The 18,753-nt window shown below is 35.8% G+C and overlaps 1 protein-coding gene across 2 annotated transcripts in view; it reads left to right on the top strand.

The window, feature by feature from the left end:
* Window positions 1–221: 221 nt before the first annotated feature.
* Window positions 222–18,753, top strand: part of LOC137392938 (transient receptor potential cation channel subfamily A member 1-like) — a 41,947-nt gene continuing 23,415 nt past the window's right edge. For both annotated transcript variants that reach the window (XM_068079301.1, XM_068079300.1), the window contains exons 1-10: window positions 222–356; window positions 4,797–4,956; window positions 7,935–8,110; window positions 11,047–11,154; window positions 11,988–12,096; window positions 13,171–13,316; window positions 13,510–13,634; window positions 14,327–14,378; window positions 14,910–15,116; window positions 17,600–17,766. In XM_068079301.1, coding sequence (XP_067935402.1) covers window positions 234–356; window positions 4,797–4,956; window positions 7,935–8,110; window positions 11,047–11,154; window positions 11,988–12,096; window positions 13,171–13,316; window positions 13,510–13,634; window positions 14,327–14,378; window positions 14,910–15,116; window positions 17,600–17,766 — 1,373 coding nt within the window. In that variant the 5' untranslated portion in view covers window positions 222–233. The remainder of the gene's footprint in view (window positions 357–4,796; window positions 4,957–7,934; window positions 8,111–11,046; window positions 11,155–11,987; window positions 12,097–13,170; window positions 13,317–13,509; window positions 13,635–14,326; window positions 14,379–14,909; window positions 15,117–17,599; window positions 17,767–18,753) is intronic.

Raw genomic sequence — 18,753 nt, 5'->3', positions numbered from 1 at the left:
GAAAATTGATGAGATGAGATGTAAAGAAGCTAGACAGACATTCACAGCAATAAATCATATATAAGCCAGACCAGCTCAAGCGTGGCAAGGGAAGTCCACTATCATTGGCTAACAGGTAGGCTTATTCTTACTCTTATCAATGTGATAAAGCACCATCATGCTCTTGTCTCGTAATCATTCAAAGGCACTGCGTTGCCTCATCACAACACGGATTGTTAGATGCTTGTATCAGAATGCCCACATCAAATCATACAAGAAAGAAAAGCGCTCAAACATTGCGTATTTCACACATAAGAATGACAGACATGTCGACAGCTAATGGATATTCAGTCAAAGCCTTGCTCAGTCTTCAAGAGGTAAGTTCCCATCTCTAATTAGTTTCTTCTGTTTAACCAGTACTTTGAGGTTGTGTGATATCAAAGCTGAGTGTACCGTGACCTTTCAACGAACTTCTAAGTCGATTAACTGATGACAGAATATATCTATTCAGTCCCTCTCTCTTGCAGTCGGTTGTTTCGACAATGACCGTTTTGTGGTTTAGACTTTATTACAGAATTCCATGCAGCTCTGTTTTCTTCCTTCTCTTGTCATCTGTGTGAGTCTAGTGAACAGCTAGTGTAATTCTAGATGTATCTATTCAATAGAATTCCCTAAAATGTATGCCAGGTGATGTTCATAAGACTCCTCTTTGAACCGCTGGCTGCCTGTAACAGCTACATCTACGCAAAAAACTTAATCTATTTCACTCCTTAATGGTTGACTTGCAACAAAATTCATATTACAATTATTTGATATCAAAAGATTCACCATGTCTTACTCCGCTGTGTTGTAGGTGCAAAATATATGGAAATGTGATTACAAGCTCTTAAAAGCTAAAAAACGAACAGTTAATTGCAGCCGTGCGAGACCGCCATAGTTTGGATTCTCTTTCCAAAACGGCTCAAATGTGATGTAGTTGTGGGAGATGGTTTCTGTTTACACTTTCATGCAACCTAATTTTTCGAAATATTTTCACAAATATACTTCACGCATTTAATAAAACCATGTCTATTGTTCTTACGCGTCTGTTTTATCGTTATTGTAATGCTGTCACTTTTAGCACTGATATCTTATAACTTACCGTAAAAATTCATTTAATTTTTTAACCTTACCTCGAAGGAGTACATATCATTGTCTGATAATCATGACGAGCCTGTTGGTCACCTGTGATAATCGAAAATTGCTGCAGAAACTATTTGCGAAGTATTGGGTCACATGATCAGATTACGACTTGATGATTAGATCATGTCGAAACAAAACTGTAAAGTAGCAAGCATCTATATTTGATACGGAGTCTTCGGTAAAACCCTAAGTGTTTGTCATAAACTAGTGCTACGATAAGTTACATATCGAGCTTTTTATTGGTCTTTCGATTCACGTGAGAACATCATGTGACAAGACAATAACCAAACTGTAAGGACTACGCCAGAGAAATAAACAGATTCCAATCTACGGCGGCTTTTCGTTTTTGAGCTTTTAAAAGCTTGTAATCACATTTCCACATATTTGGCACCTACAACACAACAGAGTAAGACATGGTGAATCTTTTCATATCAAATAACTATAATGTGAATTTTGTTGCAAGTCAACCTTTAACAATGTTTTTGTTTTGCACTATTTTATCAGCTAAGAAACCTAAGACTGTTCATCTCACAAACACCTTTCAATCTCTTGAAGTCATTTTATAAACTAATAGTTTGCAGGGTCTGTATGAGATCGTCTCTTCATAAACCGGGGTTGCTGAAAAGTCCATATATTTCTTCCTTTACGCTATGGTCCTCTTATCTCTTCCATATTCGGTGTATTTTCAAGAGACGAAATTTCTTATAAAAATTTTGCTCAATTTATTCCTTCGCATACAATAGTTTATGCAAAATCTCATTTGCTAACAGTAGACATATCTAGGCACTAATTAAAATATATGTTCTTCATTTACTCTCTACTCTTGAATGCTTTTACACATTGGGGAAGAAATTTGAGATATATATGCGTAATTAAGCAGAACTGGTAATACCATAGCTACATCCAAGTGGTCTCTTCTAGTCCAGTCTAGCTGTAGGTCTCAATGGCAAGTTCTATTATGATTTCAATATGTTTGCTGTTGGATCAGAAAAACATAATTCTGTACTAACCCGTTTTCATAAGATTTTTAGAAATCCATTCATTCGTTACATTATATTTTAATGCTACTGATGCACTATGAATAATATTAATGTAATTGATAACTCACTACAAATATTTTACAAAACCAATGAATTTTTTGTGATGTAATATAAAGCAAACAACGTTGCAATGCAGGTTGTTGTGGTTGTGTCTCATTTTACAATTCAGGCATATAGCGCTTAATTATTTATAAGCCAGTTTCTTCGTAGACGTCATTTTATTACAATAGTTTTAAATTGATTTTTTGACAGAATCAAACTCATTTAGCAACCCTGAATGCAGGTTTTATACTAGTACCCTGGCAGTTTGGAGTGCCATAGAGATCGTCAAGTGTCAATAAAGCACCAGGAATAACTACATGTATATACACAACAATTATATGAATAACTACATGTATATACACAGCAATTATATGAATAACTACATGTATATACACAGCAATTCTAAAATCTCTGGTGTTGATGATTGGGCAGGTGATAGTGCGCTGACCAGTGATGCACAATACTGTGAGTTTAAATCCTTTGCAATGTAATCTTTTTTCCCAACCTGTGAATAAACCGACGGACAAACACGGTTCTTATTATAGTAAAAATGATTAAACTCCTTCTATACACGCTACACAACTCAACTCTCAAATATCTCAACTTTAGAATATACTATACACGCTACACAACTCAACTCTAGAATATACTAGACATTGCGCTGGTGTATTCGTTTCTAAACCTCCAACTGAATCTAAATTCAGTTTTCAATACGAATCTATTGACTAGATTTGATTATCATCTAACCTGTTTTTAACACTTGGCTGTAACTGAAATAATTAGATGAACTATTCAGAACACCAAAAGCATAACCAACAGTGTGTTTACTAAAGAACTAATGCTTGATGATCTCAATGCTAAAAAGAGATGAGTACGAGACCAGAAAACCTCTTTTAATAAAATTATTTGAAAATTGTTTCTTGTTTTTCAATTTAGTTGGTGAGATCAGATAGTGTAAAAGATGTTAGCTGTAAAAACCTTTTGGTAACATAGATGATTACAAATTTTTTATAAAAAAATGAGTTGATATGTTGTAAGCCTTGTAGATATTTAAAACATTGAGATATTAACTTACCATGTACTGCAATAATGTACACCCAGCTTTATTAGCAAGACTTAACTAAAAAACTATGAGTCAGTACTGCACTCTGAAGAGTAATCAATTTTGGCTATTTGACTCACACTTAGCACAAACACAGACAGAGGACTAGAAAACACTAATAAAAAAGACTATTCTTTGGCATGTAAATTACTTCACTTTGTCATGTAGACAAAAAAGCTATACAGTTCATCAGTATATATACATATTATATGAGCAATGCTGAATACTAAATACAATAGCAATACTAAATCTGTAACAGTGGCGAGGTGTCAGACTGTTTGTAAGAAGTCAGTCCTTAAAGTTCTCATAACAAAGTTCGCTGATTCATTCTTCTGACAGTTGAAACTGAGATTTTATGATTCAACCTCAGCTGAGAGCCATTTATCATCATTAGTTATGCACCTTGTTCTAACTCAAGCAAGTATGATTGTTTGCGAACTTCATTTAGAATTCCATAGCTTTATTCAAAATTTAGGAGTTGAATCATAATCGACTTGGACATTATTAGAACTCCCCTAGCAGTCTGCTGTGTCGTGTGTAATCTTTACTATAATAAGATCCAAGTTCATCCGTCTATCTGAAGCCACGGTAACAGTGTTAACAAAAAAATTGCTTCGTGCGGTAGTCGAGCTCAGACACTCTGGTTTACAGACCGGCGCACTAACCACTACAATACTTAGCCACCTTACCGCTTCATGGGATAATTATGCAATACTGATCTCTCGCGGTGCACGGGACTGTCAAGTGTATTAGTCTTTACTATAATAAGAGCCGTGTCTGTTCGTCCAAAGCCACAGCAATTGCGTTATGAGAACAAAAAAATTGCACGGGGCTGGAATCGAAACCAAAGCTATGGCATGCACGCTATCACTATGCTACTCGATCACTTATCCAATTTTGAGAATAGTTGTGTACATACTTATTATGCTTGCTGATGTTTCACAGTGCACGGGAGTACCAACGTACTAGTATTTTCTATAATAACAACAATGTCCATACGTTTGTACGAAGCCATGCTTAGAGACTAGGAAAAATACTGCCCTGTGTAGGAATCAAAACCGGATGCTCAGATCTTCATTCAAGCACACTACCATCTTGCCACCCCACCACTTTGCCACATCTAAGAATAATTGTGCACATAGTTATTACATGTGATGATTCTTAAAGGCTGCCAGCCTACTAGTAAGTATAATAAGGAACAGCGCAATTATATCACAGCTTGACAAGGCAGTGAATTGGTGTAGTTGGTAGAGTGTTGATATGCCAACCAAAAAGTTGCAGTATAAATCCCGTTACAAGCAATCTTTTTTATTGCTTCTAAACATGGATTTGGATGGACGCGGTTCTTATAACAATTAAAATTAGCAAACGATGAAATAAAAGTAAGAAATTAATAGTAAAAGTGTATATATCAAAGGGGCAAAGAATAATTATGATATTCTATTCTCCAGGCAGCTGAGGTGGGAGACTATGAACGGGTACAGCTACTACTCTCCCAGAAAAAGATGAACGTAAACTTGCTAGATAGGGTGGGTGAAGCAGCCCTCCACAAGGCTACAGAGAATGGGCACCTGAAGGTGGTTCAGCTTTTGGTTGAACACCCGATGTTAGGTATGAGATGAGCTTCCTTTGTAATCTCTCTTTTTTCTATATATATTTTTCAAAGTTGGTTGTGTGTATGTATGTGTATATGTGTGTATGCGTGTTCAATGTTAGCTATTAAAATCTTGAAATTTATAATCTCCGCTCTGATGGATTTGAACTCACAGAGATTGATACCACAAGATTAATTCTACTACTCTACTACTGCGCTCTACTACTGAGCCATACAATGCGTAATGATATAAGACGTTATCATATACAGTATACCAGTATGCCCATTCTAATTATTTTAGCATCGCACCCATGCATTATGATGCCCCTGTTAAAAATACATTTTTCGAAAGGTTCGATTACAATATCTGGGGACAAGGCCAATTCTTCTCACGCGGACAATTATATTATCTCCTTGAGAAGAACCTCGACATTCTCTCTCCGTTCGGTCAGACAAAGACAGTACGATATCTCATTTTTACATTTGCACCAATATCAAGAGATACCAGTATCCAGAGGTACCAGTATCGTCATATTCAAAGTTTTGATTGATAGCTTCTAGTGGAACAGTAACATTTTTTTATACACACACACTTCTATGTAAGAATTATTATTATTAATTCTACATATTCAAAATTTTTATTTTGTTTTCTCAGTTCGTATTAATTGTATAATTACTGCATCATCTTTTATTTCAATTGTAGCAAAACCAATTCAATTTAGCTATTGCTTGCTAATTATTTCACATTTAGATCTTTTTATAAAGCCCTACATAAAGCCCTTTGTTAAAAAGCATTTTCATAAACTATAAAACCCTTTTAAAGTTTTTTTATCTTTTTAATTTATTTGACCTGCACAAAACATTTTTTTTCATGATATGAAGTTTGAAAGTTATAGTTGCTTGACAAAGTTTGAAAACCTTTACAGTTGTTTTTATTTTTCTCCTAATTTATTTCAACTACACGAAACACTTTTCTCATGATACTAGTTTGAAAGTTAGAATGGGAAATTTTGTTATATGTTAAATACAAATCAATTTTCTGTGCAAAGACTTTTTTATTACCCGGGCAATGCCAGGTAGCACAGCTAGTATAGACATATAGGAGAGTGTGTGAGCTTCATACATATATGGTACGTAGACAAATTGAATTTTTCTTGAATAGCAAATTTTGTTATAGGTTAAATACAAATCAAATTTTTGCCCAAAGGCTTTTTTATTACCTGGGCAACGCCGAGCATTCAGTAGTCTCTGTCTATAATCAGTATAGTTTATCCTGGATCTACTAACATGAAGTGGAGCTGTCAGGTGATAAAATCTCTATTTAATCAATTGCATTGCAAATACTAGTTTCAAATTTAAAAAATTTTATTTTACAAAGCGTGAGTGCGAATAAAAAGCGAACAAAGTTTTTTCTTGGAAGATTTTGATTGTTTTGCTAATTCACGTACCATCGAGCTTGCTATCGCCCTTACACATGCATTGACCTTATTTTTCATCAGCTATATGAGTTGCAATCTGGTCAATCCTGTTAAAATATAATGGATTGCGTAATCGTTTGACAAGGATAATTTGTAGCTTTCGAGACTGTTACTACGGTATTATAATTGTTGCATTTTTAAGGCCTGAGGCATCTGAAATTACACTATTATTACTTGCAACATCGGTTAGAATGAGTGCGAACTCATTGTCACAGATATCAGCTGAAATTGAGTAGCAGATTATCAGCTCTTAAACCCGTAACTGTAGAGCAAAAATAAATATCTTCAGAACATTTTACATGAGCCATTTTACTTTTATAAACTTCAGAAGAAGTGTTGTTTATCATTATGACTATGTTTTGTAAGCAAGTTGGTGACACACTAGCACAACAGCTCCTTGTAGGGTCTAATTTAAGTGTTCGAAGCCTACATATTTTAAAAACCTGTTGAAAACACAAACAGGGTTTTCACCTTTAATGTAAGTACATTTGCACATATTGTTGCCCCACGGGTATGAGTTTTACTTGAGACGTTTATTTCGTTTTGAGGATTGGTATTTGCCTCGATAAGGCACTCCCAAGTTAACATACCAATCTGCCAGTTGCATTAAACACAAGTGAAGATGTCAAGGGCAAAGATAATCATGCGTGCTAGAAGCAATCAAATAACAGTGATTTATAGGAAAGCTAAGAGTTAATCTTTTTGATCTACTTTCTAAATTTTTCATTAAGCATAACATTATGTTAACAAATACTTTCTGACTTGGTCTCTCAAGAACCCCACAAACTTTTACTCTCATCCCTTTTGCATGACACATTTAGGCTAACAACCTTTTTCATTGCCCTTTTCTTTTGGTTCCCCTTCCCCCACAATTAACTATTAACTGATTGCTATATATTATTAATTGATAATAATATTTTTTGTTTTGCAATTACATGGCAATTGTACCGAGCAACCTTATATCATACTGACGATGATAATAATGTTTAGGATTAAAATTTTAATTATTAGTAATTATAAAATTTAGTAACAACTAGCAGTAAGCGAGGCGATGCTTTTTCATTTTTAATCAAATAGGTGGCTGTTCAAGAGGCTCTTTTCTCAGGAACCAGGAGAGTTGTGAAACCAAAGTTTTTGCAACTTGGTGGAAGAGATATTACACATGCTTGTGATGTTTGGATAAAATTGGCAAAAAATGTGGAGACATAACATTTAAATGAGCTAACAGACACGCAATATGACAACGTGAGATTTATTATTAAGGGTTATAAAAAAAACTCAAAATCGACACGCTATCATCTAAAGTTTCACTTATTGATATTTTTGAAGCCTACTTGCGTGGGCTACCTTTAATCTTACATTACACAAGGTCTCATCATATTCTCTAGCTCTAAAAATAGACAAAAGTCCTCCGTTGTTCCTACGCAATGAACAACGTCTAAAATTAAGGCTGAACTGTATTATATTATTGTTTATTATTATGATAGTACTGATAGAGAAAGAATCATTTTTTGTAGATATTAACAGCTACTGCAAGAATGGTTATGCTGCCGTACATCTCGCTGTTAAACATCGGAGACAGGAAATACTTAGACTATTATTGAGTCACGGAGCCAGGATGGACTTGATGTGCTCTACTGGTAAATCTGCTCTGCACATGGCTGCCAGGAAAGCAAATAAAGATCTCATCGAGGTACGCGTGTTGTAGGCAGCTTGTGGCATAAAGAGCTACCAGTTCTTCATTTTAAAACTTGGCAACATTTATTGTTTGTAAAGTAAAACAATATTATCTAGTTTTAACAAAGTTCATAATTAGTTATTCTCTTGGTAAATGACTGTGGCAGTTGGTGGCAAGCGAGCTGCTGTAATAACAGGTAGCAAATATGTCTCATCAATTATACACTGGGTGCAAATCACAACAATAAAGGGTTCAAATCTCAGTATTAAAGCTGTTAAAACGTTTTTATGGACAGAGTTGTTTACTCTAAGATGGTCTGATCTTGAAGTCATAAATTAGCAAGTTAGGAGTTTATAAAAAAAGCCTTTATAAATCAATTATATAAAAAAATTAGTTTGGCTCTTTTACCATAAAGATACAAACAATTATTTCCATGTTAGAACTCAATTCAAAAGACTTTTTTTTAAAATGTAAACAGCGTTGCTATGGTTACATTTTCTTTCCAAAGTTAATTTGGTAAGTTAAGTTATAGTAAGTCAGCATCTACATCCTAAAGGTAGGCTTGGTCAGGTATTGAATAGATGCTCTACGCAGCTATAGAGTTGAGGGCATTGTCTGTGTACAAGATTCAAAGCCTTCGCAATGTAAGACATTGATGTCATGCACTGATGGAGTCACCGGACAGTCTAGTAGAGTTGATGGAAGTAAATAACGAGATCTACTACACATGAGCCTTACTACAATGTATGACTCATAGAGCTCATGGAGTCGTCAGACGGTCTAGTAGAGTTTATGGAAGTAAATAATGTGATCTACTACACATAAGCTCTACTACAATGTATGACTATAAGCTCATGGAGTGACCAGACAGTCTAGCGGAGTTGATGGAAGTAAATAACGAGATCTACTACACATGAGCTCTACTACAATGTATGATTCATGGAGCTCATGGAGTCGTCAGACGGTCTAGTAGAGTTGATGGAAGTAAATAATGGGATGTGAAATTGTAGATGTGTGACTATAAGCTTAATGATAAACAGATTAAATAGGATTATATTAAGCTCTCATAACCAGCTGTTTGAAAAGGTAAAAAACGGATATTTTAGGTGTTTATATATCGCCATCATCTCTAACAATGCGTCATTAGTGACAGGGCTCGCTTTAAGACTGTTACTAGTTCGGTATACAGTATACAAGTCTGTTGGTGGTGTTACACATGGTAAAATCTGTAGCATCTTGAATTTGTTCAGATTCTTGCATAGCATTAAAACATATTTACATTGTACAGGAGCTTTCCAAATTACTTTGTTCACCCTTTAGAGCCCTACCTCTGTGCCTCTCTATTGATTGTAGGAAGCTCATCTGATACGTTTCCTAATGTGTGCATAATTTTCATATGAAACCTCTCCTTGAATAATCCATTGCCATGCAGTCCGCACCTCGTATTGACCTAAAAAACAAATTATATATACTATTATCGGTATTTTATGAAGACAGTTCTATTTGTTCGATGTTTGTATAAACCTTAAGGGTGGAGATTTATTTTCCAATTGTTTCAAATCAACATTTTATCAAACTATGACTAAATAGAGAACTGCGGATATTTCATCTTTTTACCAGTTCAAATGACAGTTGTTCAGCTTTAGCTCTGCCCTGGTGTTGTATTCGAGGTGACTCATTTGCTAGTAGTAAAGTCCTACTTCTTTTGCTATGCATTATTAAAATTAGTAAATCATTTAATCCTTATTTATTATTTAATTGTTATTTAATGCAATAATCGTTATTATTTGTTATTAAAGATTAACTTATACAGAATGTTAGTTAATTTTCATCAGAAAGTGATTTTATATCATTTATGATTGCTTTTGATATTTGAAGTGATCTGGTTGCCAGGATGTTTCAACATTAAAATCGATAAACCTTTATTGCAGTTAAAACATTTAGATTGAGTGAAAGTGACCAATAGTTGCAAAGAGATCGAATAGAAACGTGTAACGCTGCAACTTAAACGCAATAACCGATTCCGTCGCGATATGTACTATCGCAACGATATCAGCTAGTGATGTCGTTTTGCACGTCTTTTTCTTCTGAGTGCTCTAACCACGATCAAGTTTATCAATTTCATTCTTGAAACATCTTACCAGTCAGATCATCTCAAACATCAAAAACACCCGGAAATGATAGAAAGATAGCGATATTTTCTGATAACTCTACCAAAATATTGTGTAAGTTCATCTTTGACAGGAAGTAGTGATTGCTAGGCTAGTAAGCAGACCTGAAGATTAATCTCACTGAGTTTAGTTAAATTCAGACATTTTTTCATTACTCCTGATGTGTTAGTTCTACAGCCACGCAGCAATACTGATAAAGATTTAAAAGAACTAAACAGGAAGTGTGCCATATGTCTAATTTTTCAATTGGCAATTGGAAGTAGTAACTAGCTTAGAATGAGCTGATAACATATCATCTCTAGTCATTAGTCTGACAGATGGCATTTATTTGTTATCTTGATATGAAGAACTGGTTTTCCCATCATCTGAGTATGTTAACAAATACAATCAGCGTCACATAAACATCTCATAATTGATTGCTACTCGCTATTTGCTAAATCTCTTTACTCCCCAGTACTAGCTTTGTAAGTTCTGGACTTTTGTAGAATAGTATGAAGGCATCTTTTACATGCTCTGTTGCTAGTGTCAGCAAAATAGCCACTAAGTGATGCGGAAGCAGCCAATCACATGCTTTGTTGGAAAATATTTAGTAGCAGGTGTTACTCAGCCAGCCCCACTCTAATATAGATTGTTTACCTGCAGGTGTTACTCAGTCAGCCCAACTGTAATATAGATTGTCTACCTGCAGGTGTTACGCAGTCAGCCCCACTGTAATATAGATTGTTTACCTGCAGGTGTTACTCAGTCAGCCCCACTGTAATATAGATTGTTTACCTGCAGGTGTTACTTAGCCAGCCCCACTGTGATGTGGATATCAGAAGCAGAAGTAACTCAACTCCTCTACATTTTGCTATCAAAAGTGGATCGTATGACATTTGCCAACTGCTGGTATGGTTTGAATAAGTCTAGTTCATTGTTGCCAGCCATACGCGGCGGCGTAAGCACTCGTAGATTACTAAGAAGAATTGCAAATTCAGATGTTTAAAAAACCTTAAAGCTCACACCTGTAAAGAAATTTATTGTTCTGATTTCTCAGAGTGTTAAACTGTTGAGGTTTTAGTTAAGTCAAGTGATTCAATATTCCTTCACTTATGATAATGTGTAAAGAACCCTTCATTTGGGGAAGAAACCTTGGTGTGAGTATTCCCTCACTTATGATAATATGTAAAGAACTTTTTGTTTGGGGAAGAAACCTTAGTGTGAGTATTCCCTCACTTATGCTAATATGTAAAGAACCTTTCGTTTGGGGAAGAAACCTTGGTGTGGGTATTCAAATTCTTTACAGCTTAAGCTTTGTAGACATAACAAACTGTTGAAATTACTACAAGAAGCTAAAAATGACAAACCTGGAAATATGTTTTTTGCATCTTTTAGACATTGTAGCTAGATGCTAGAGGTATCTAAACATAGATTACTCCAAAAAAATATGAAGTCCTCCACTTCTCTCTGGTTTAATTTCTTCAAAACTTTGTACTACGATTATGTTTGTGACGTAGAGAAGTAGCTTACTGTCTTTGAAGTTCTATAAGGGGCTTTTATTTGATTCTTTTATCTTCTGCTACAAGATCTGAAGCTAATCTAGGTTACTCTCCACATCCAGAATAACATCAGACTGTCACGAACACCCGTGACGGTATTTCAACATACATGTAAAATGCAATTTATAGACTATCTCTTTATTGATAACACAAGAAGGTAAACAACCTCTCCTGTATTGTTAGATAAACTCTGGCGCGAGTGTTTGCAAAGAAGATATTGGACACCAAACTGCGCTGATTTTAGCAGCTGTGGAGAAGAATGTAAATATTCTGCAGTTGATCATTGATACAGGTAAGAAAAGGAAGACAACTCCCAGTAAGCGAAGCATGTTAAGTAACATACATGTTTGATACGACATGAAAAACTTGCTGCTGATATAACTTGTTTTCTTATTGAACTTTCCCAATGGTTGTTGTATAGTTTTGAGGAGCGCGAGTGAGTTATTGATCATTTTTTTTATCACTTGATAATTTTTGCTATAATAAGAGCCGTCTCCTTCTGTTCAAAGCCATGGAATGAGGCTGAAAAGATATCACCAAATGAGGTTTAAACTCACAACATTTCACTTGCCAGCCCTGCAACCTACCCTCTGCGCTAGTCATCCATCTTCGTGGTTTATAGAATACCTATGCACATACTTATTCCCTGTTCCACATTGCCACACCTGATGATCTCTTATATTATAATAAACAAAATATTTATTTATTTGTTGATCTATTGATCTATTTATCTATATTTTAATCTATCTACCCAAGTGCCTATCTATTTATGATACACCGCCCTGACAGGATAATAGTATGTATAATCCTTGCTATCAATCAGCTATAATGATACCAAAGTGATGACTAATTCTGTTAGAATAGTTCCGGGCAATTTAGGCTACAATATAAATATGAAATATTTAGCTGCATGTCATGAAATTTAAAAAATTGGATTCTGAAACAGCCATGTAAGTCATTGACATAGTTTCTTCAGCCTTGAATTTTGTCTAAAATTTGAATTTTGCGTTATAACTGGAAAGGTTCAAAACATTTCTGAAATAATTCCGTAGGTTTTGGAAGTAGCTATTTTCAAATAATTAAACAATCATGTATTCTGTCATAGATATTTCCTCACTGGCAGGTCACATAGTGTGACCAACTTTTTATTCAGTTGCTTGCCACTGATTATAAGTTTGATATCGATAGAACATGACAATTACTAATATATCTCACATTCTTAATTTGATCGACGGAAGTGTATTCCAACCTCGTCAATTATTTTCGAGTTCCAATTTCCAAAGTTGATATAGGAATTGGTAATTCAAGCATACTTTAATATTGCTAGCACATTCTGAATTAGATAACAATTATATAATATTTACAGCAAAATCCAAGTATGGCAGTTTTAAAAGTTATCTCCACCAGAAAGACCATGAAGGGTCTACTGCGTTACATCTGGCTGTTGTTAATAATCACTGTGAGCATGTGAAACGTCTGCTTGAGGCCGGAGCTGATGTGAACTGTGTCAAGGTCGGTAATACTTGGTTCCTACATGTTATAGCTGCTTGGATTCACTCATCATAGCTTTCTTCTCAACTGGCTAAGATCACAGTACACCAAACTTTCTGAACTATTCTGATATGGCTTTGTTTGGTCTTGTCAGAGAATGATATTTGAAGTGGTTATGTATAGAAGATATACTATGTGTGTGTATATGTTGCAGACAGACAGTTCAACTGCGTTGCATCTGGCAGCCATGTTTGGATTTGTTAAAATCGCAGAGCTTTTGGTGAAAAATGGAGCAGATCTCCATGGTACTACAGTCAGCAAGCAAACGCCTTTACATAGGTACATATACAATGCACATCTGTAGAATGTTCTAGAATCACAGCAAAGCATTATTACAAACAGACAGAATAATTTACTATTAAATACTGAATGATATTCTTTGCTATAGCAGAAACTTTACTATAATAAAAGATGTGTCTGTCAAAGCCACGGGTGGGTGTTGGAAAAACAGTGGCATCACCCGGGATTCGAACTCAGACAGCTGACCTAGCAAACAGGTAGACTGCTATCAGCGCCACTCGAATTGACTTGACATGACTTGGCTGTAAATGAAAATAATTTTGCAGATAGTTATGAAAAATGGCGATCTCTCGCGGGGCACTCGACTGCCAGAGATGTAATATAGATAAGATTACACTCTCATAAAGTTAACATTTTATTAGATAGATACAGTAGGTTGGTGTTTAGGTTCTATCTCATTACACGGTTGGTTTAAATACAGATTGATGAAAATATCATCACATAAGGTAAACAGAACAAATATCTTGGTAAGAGAGAGTTGAGTTCTCTAGTTAAAAGGACCACGCCATCACATAGGTAAAAACATAGTTTTGTGGTTAGTTGCTAAGAGCACTGCGCATAACTATAAAAGGTCTTGTTTGTATGACTCCCTGCACAGTTGTGTTTCCGTGAAATCAGACTGAGCACTATAACCGTAGCAATGAAGTATTTATGAACATTTGTAACTGTAGGGCAGCTGCCTTCGACTCACGGAGTGACTTTGCTCAGCTCATCATGCTCAATGTAAGTAAAAACTATCTGTCAGTAGCTGCTATCTATATATAGCAACTATCTGTAAGCAATGACTGTCTGTCAGAAACAGCTATCCGTATATATAGCAACTATCGGTAAGCAATGGCTATCTGTCAGTAACAGGTTTCTATAAGCCGTAATCAGCTATAAGTAACAACTATTTGTAAAAACACCTTTGTGTAAGTTAGTATTTACTGATAAAATTGTCTTACATCTATATACTCGACCTTCAGACAACCTTGTGTTTCATCATTATTATAACTCTTCAAAGGAGCTCAAACCTTAGCCATGAAGCTAAGTAACTCTAAAAGGTTTTTCTATAATCATTACAGAGTGCACATGCTAGTTATACCTTACTAACAGGTATTATAATGTATTTACCTTTTTTAGCCTGAGTTCTTTAATAAAATTGATTGTCTTTCATTTACCATCCAATACATTTAAATTAAGTTGCAATATTCTTATAGCCTATACATATTTAAGATTGAGACAGTTGTAATGTTATCATGTTATGGTTTACAGGGAGCAGACATAAATGCAGTAGATGTTAAAGATATGTCTCCACTCCACTATGCAGTGAGAAAAGGGCGGTTAGAAATAGTACGATTTCTCATCAGTAATGGCGCTCTGGTTGATTTGACAGATGATTTGGGTAGAAGTATTCTGCATCACAGTGTCATCAGCAACCAACTCTCATGCCTTGAATTATTGGTTGAGCTTTTACCTCAGGTAGGTGTTTCTACGACCTACTCTAGCTGCTGAACTCTAATCTAAGTAAAGGTTTCTATGACCGACACTACCTAGTGTACTCTAACTTAGGTAGGGGTTTCTATGGCCGACACTACCTGCTGTACTCTAACTTAGGTAGGGGTTTCTATGACCAACACTACCTGCTGTACTCTAACTTAAGTAAGGGTTTCTATGACCGACACTACCTGGTGTACTCTAACTTAAAGGTTGACTTGCAACAAAATTCACATTACAGTTATTTGATATCAAAAGATTCACCATGTCTTACTCTGTTGTGTTGTAGGTGCCAAATATGTGGAAATTTGATTACAAGCTCTTAAAAGCTCAAAAACGAAAAGCCGTCATAGAGTGGAATCTCTTTATTTCGATGACGTAGCCACCAAATTTGGTTATTGTCTTGTCACGTATGTTCTCACGTGAATTGAAAGGCCAATAAAAAGCTTAATATAAAACTTATCGTAACACTAGTTTATGACAAACACTTCGGGTTTTACCGAAGACCCCGTATCAAATATAGATGCTCGCTACTTTACAGTTTTGTTTCGACTTGATCTAATCATCAAGTCGTAATCTGATCATGTGACCCAATACTTCGCAAATAATTTCTGCAGCACTTTTCGATTATTACAAGTGACCAACAGGCTCGTCATGATTATCAGACAATGATATGTACTCATTCGAGGTAAGGTTAAAAAGTTTTAACGATTTTTTACGGTAAGTTATAAGATATCAGTCCTAAAAGTGACAGCATTACGATGACGATAAAACAGACGCGTAAGATCAATAGACATAATTTTATTGAATTCGTGAAGTATATTTGTGAAAATATTTTGACGAATAAGGTTGCAAGAAAGTGTAGACAGAAACCATCTCTCACAACTACATCACATTTGAGCCGTTTTGGAAAGGGAATCCAAACTACAGCGGTTTCGTGTGGCTGCGATTTTCTGTTTGTTTTTGAGCTTTTAAGAGCTTGTACTCACCTTTCCACATATTTTGCACCTACAACACAACAGAGTAAGACATGGTGAATCTTTTCATATCAAATAACGGTAATGTGAATTTTGTTGCAAGTCAACCTTTAAGTAGGTGTTTCCATGGCCTCCACTACCTGGTGTACTCTAACTTAAGCAGGTGTTTCTATGACCTACACTCCTGGTGTACTCTAACTTAAGTAGGGGTTTCTATGACCGACACTACCTGGTGTACTCTAACTTAAGTAGGTGTTTCTAAGACCGACACTACCTGGTGTACTCTAACCTAAGTAGGGGTTTCTATGACCTACACTACCTGGTGTATTCTAACTTAAGTAGGTGTGTCTATGATCGACACTACCTGGTGTTCTCTAACTTAAGTAGGTGTTTCTATGACCGACACTAGCTAGTGTACTCTAACTTAAGCAAGTGTTTTTATGGCCTACACTACCTGGTTTACTCTAACCTAAGTAGGTGTTTCTATGACCTACACTACCTGGTGTACTCTAACTTGAGTAGGGGTTTCTATGACCGACACTCCTGGTGTACTCTAACTTAAGTAGGGGTTTCTATGACCGACACTACTTGGTGTACTCTAACTTAAGTAGGTGTTTCTATGACCGACACTACCTGGTGTACTCTAACCTAAGTAGGGGGTTTCTATGACCGACACTACCTGGTGTACTCTAACCTATGACCGACACTACCTGGTAAACTCAAACCTACGGTAAGTGGGGGTTTCTATGACTTACTCTACCTGCTGTACTCTAACTTAAGTAGGTGTTTCTATGACCCTCACTACCAGGTGTATTCAAAACCTCTAACGTACGAGAGTTTGTATGACAACTGTAACGTACTGTGGTTAGTTGGTTGCTTACACTAGCCAAGTAGTATTTATTTTTCAAATGCAGCAGATTATAGTATACTCGTTTATGGTGGAAGACTGCTGCATCAAGATTAACAACTTTTTGCGTATAGACACTGCTATGCAATAAAAATTAAATTGCTTTGTCGAAAACTGAGCCCACTTTCTCTGCAATTTATCTACTCAAGAAAGTTATGGTTTGCGACGAGTAATTGTTAGATCAAACTGATCTTGCTTCCTACATGAATTAAATTCATACATCAATGTATGCTGTCGACAATAGATCTGATGTCATATATACTAGTACCTTGGTAGTCTAGCGCGCTGTGAGAGAGCATCAGGTATAACACATACAATTATTCTGAGAATCAAAGAGGGGTTGATCGTTGCAGTTGTTGGAGTGTTGGTCTACCATGCTGAAAGTTATGAGTTCAAATCCCACATGAGGCAGTCTTTTTTTGACAACTTTCCACTTTGTCCTTGGACAAACGGAACAACTCAGCCTTTATTATAGTAAAGAAGGTTATTATTCATTCGTACAGTATTTAACATACAAACCTTTTCAGAAGCATAGTTCCGTTGCTTGTAGCTGTCTTACATTTAAATTTGTCATTAACATGTAGGATGCATTGGAAAGACTCATAGCGTTTAAGGACGTTGGGGAGAAGACAGCGCTACACTACTGCGCTGAGAGGGGAAAACTAGATTTTTTATTGAAACTTCTTCACTTAGGGGCCTCCCCAGCAGCTGGAGATGAGGATGACAGGACCCCTCTACATCTTGCTGCCAAGTAAGTTGTGCACTTTACTAAAGCTAACTAGATAAGCCGCCATTTTTCACCTCTGAATGACCTTGCAACGAATAAAGTATTTCAGTGCTCTGTTTCGTTTTGTGAGTATCCTTACTATCATGTTAATGGTTCACTTTTCTCATTCACTCGTTAATTGTTTGCTGAAGGCTGTGAAATAATAAGTGGAACTGCAGCAGTAGTTTTAATAACCTCTATTTGTTGCATCCTGCAATGTTCAAGTGCTTATTGCATGAGAGAAGGTGAGAGGTGTTTGCTCCAATGATAGGAAGGACCGATTATTAGTTTGCAAAAGACAGATGCTTCTCCAGCATGTCTGTTTAGAAAAAAATAGGCGAAATCGCTACAAACACATGAGTCTAGTGACTGTGGTCACATCGTGTTAATCACATAAAGCAACCAGTAATATTAACAACTCAACCGTCACTCCATGTTATACATTCTTTCAAACATGAGGTTTGATATCAACAGTTTGCCTATAATGATTAGGTTTACTAAAAAGATCCCTATTACACAAACATGTATTTTTACAGAAAGTGTTAGCAAAAATTAAAAAATCGGCGAACTTTGGCATAAAGTGAATGCAGATTTGTAGACAAAAACTAAATGATTTTTGCAGACTTGGAAAAATATTTTATTGATAAGTTAACTTTCAGTTGATGTAAAATTGCTGTTCGTTTACGGCTACAAATTTTGGCGCAATCGTTCCTATAAATGTTTTGGCTTTACTTTGCTCCTTCAACTGTCAAACCCAGCATTCAGATGCTTCTTCCCTCAAAATTGAGTGCATGCTTAGAAAAGCATACAAAACTATTTTGCAATGTTTGCATGCCAATGAACCAGAGTAATAGCAGCATCCTTAAAAGGCTGGCACAAAGGCTACGATGAAAGAGTCATCAGCAGACAACTATGGCCATAGTAACACACCGACATGTATTCCTTATTCCGCATACTCTTGCTCGCTAAAAC

The sequence above is a fragment of the Watersipora subatra genome, chromosome 4 (genome assembly GCF_963576615.1).
Source record: "Watersipora subatra chromosome 4, tzWatSuba1.1, whole genome shotgun sequence".
Lineage (NCBI taxonomy): Eukaryota > Metazoa > Bryozoa > Gymnolaemata > Cheilostomatida > Watersiporidae > Watersipora > Watersipora subatra.
This window is presented reverse-complemented; position numbering and strand designations above follow the sequence as displayed.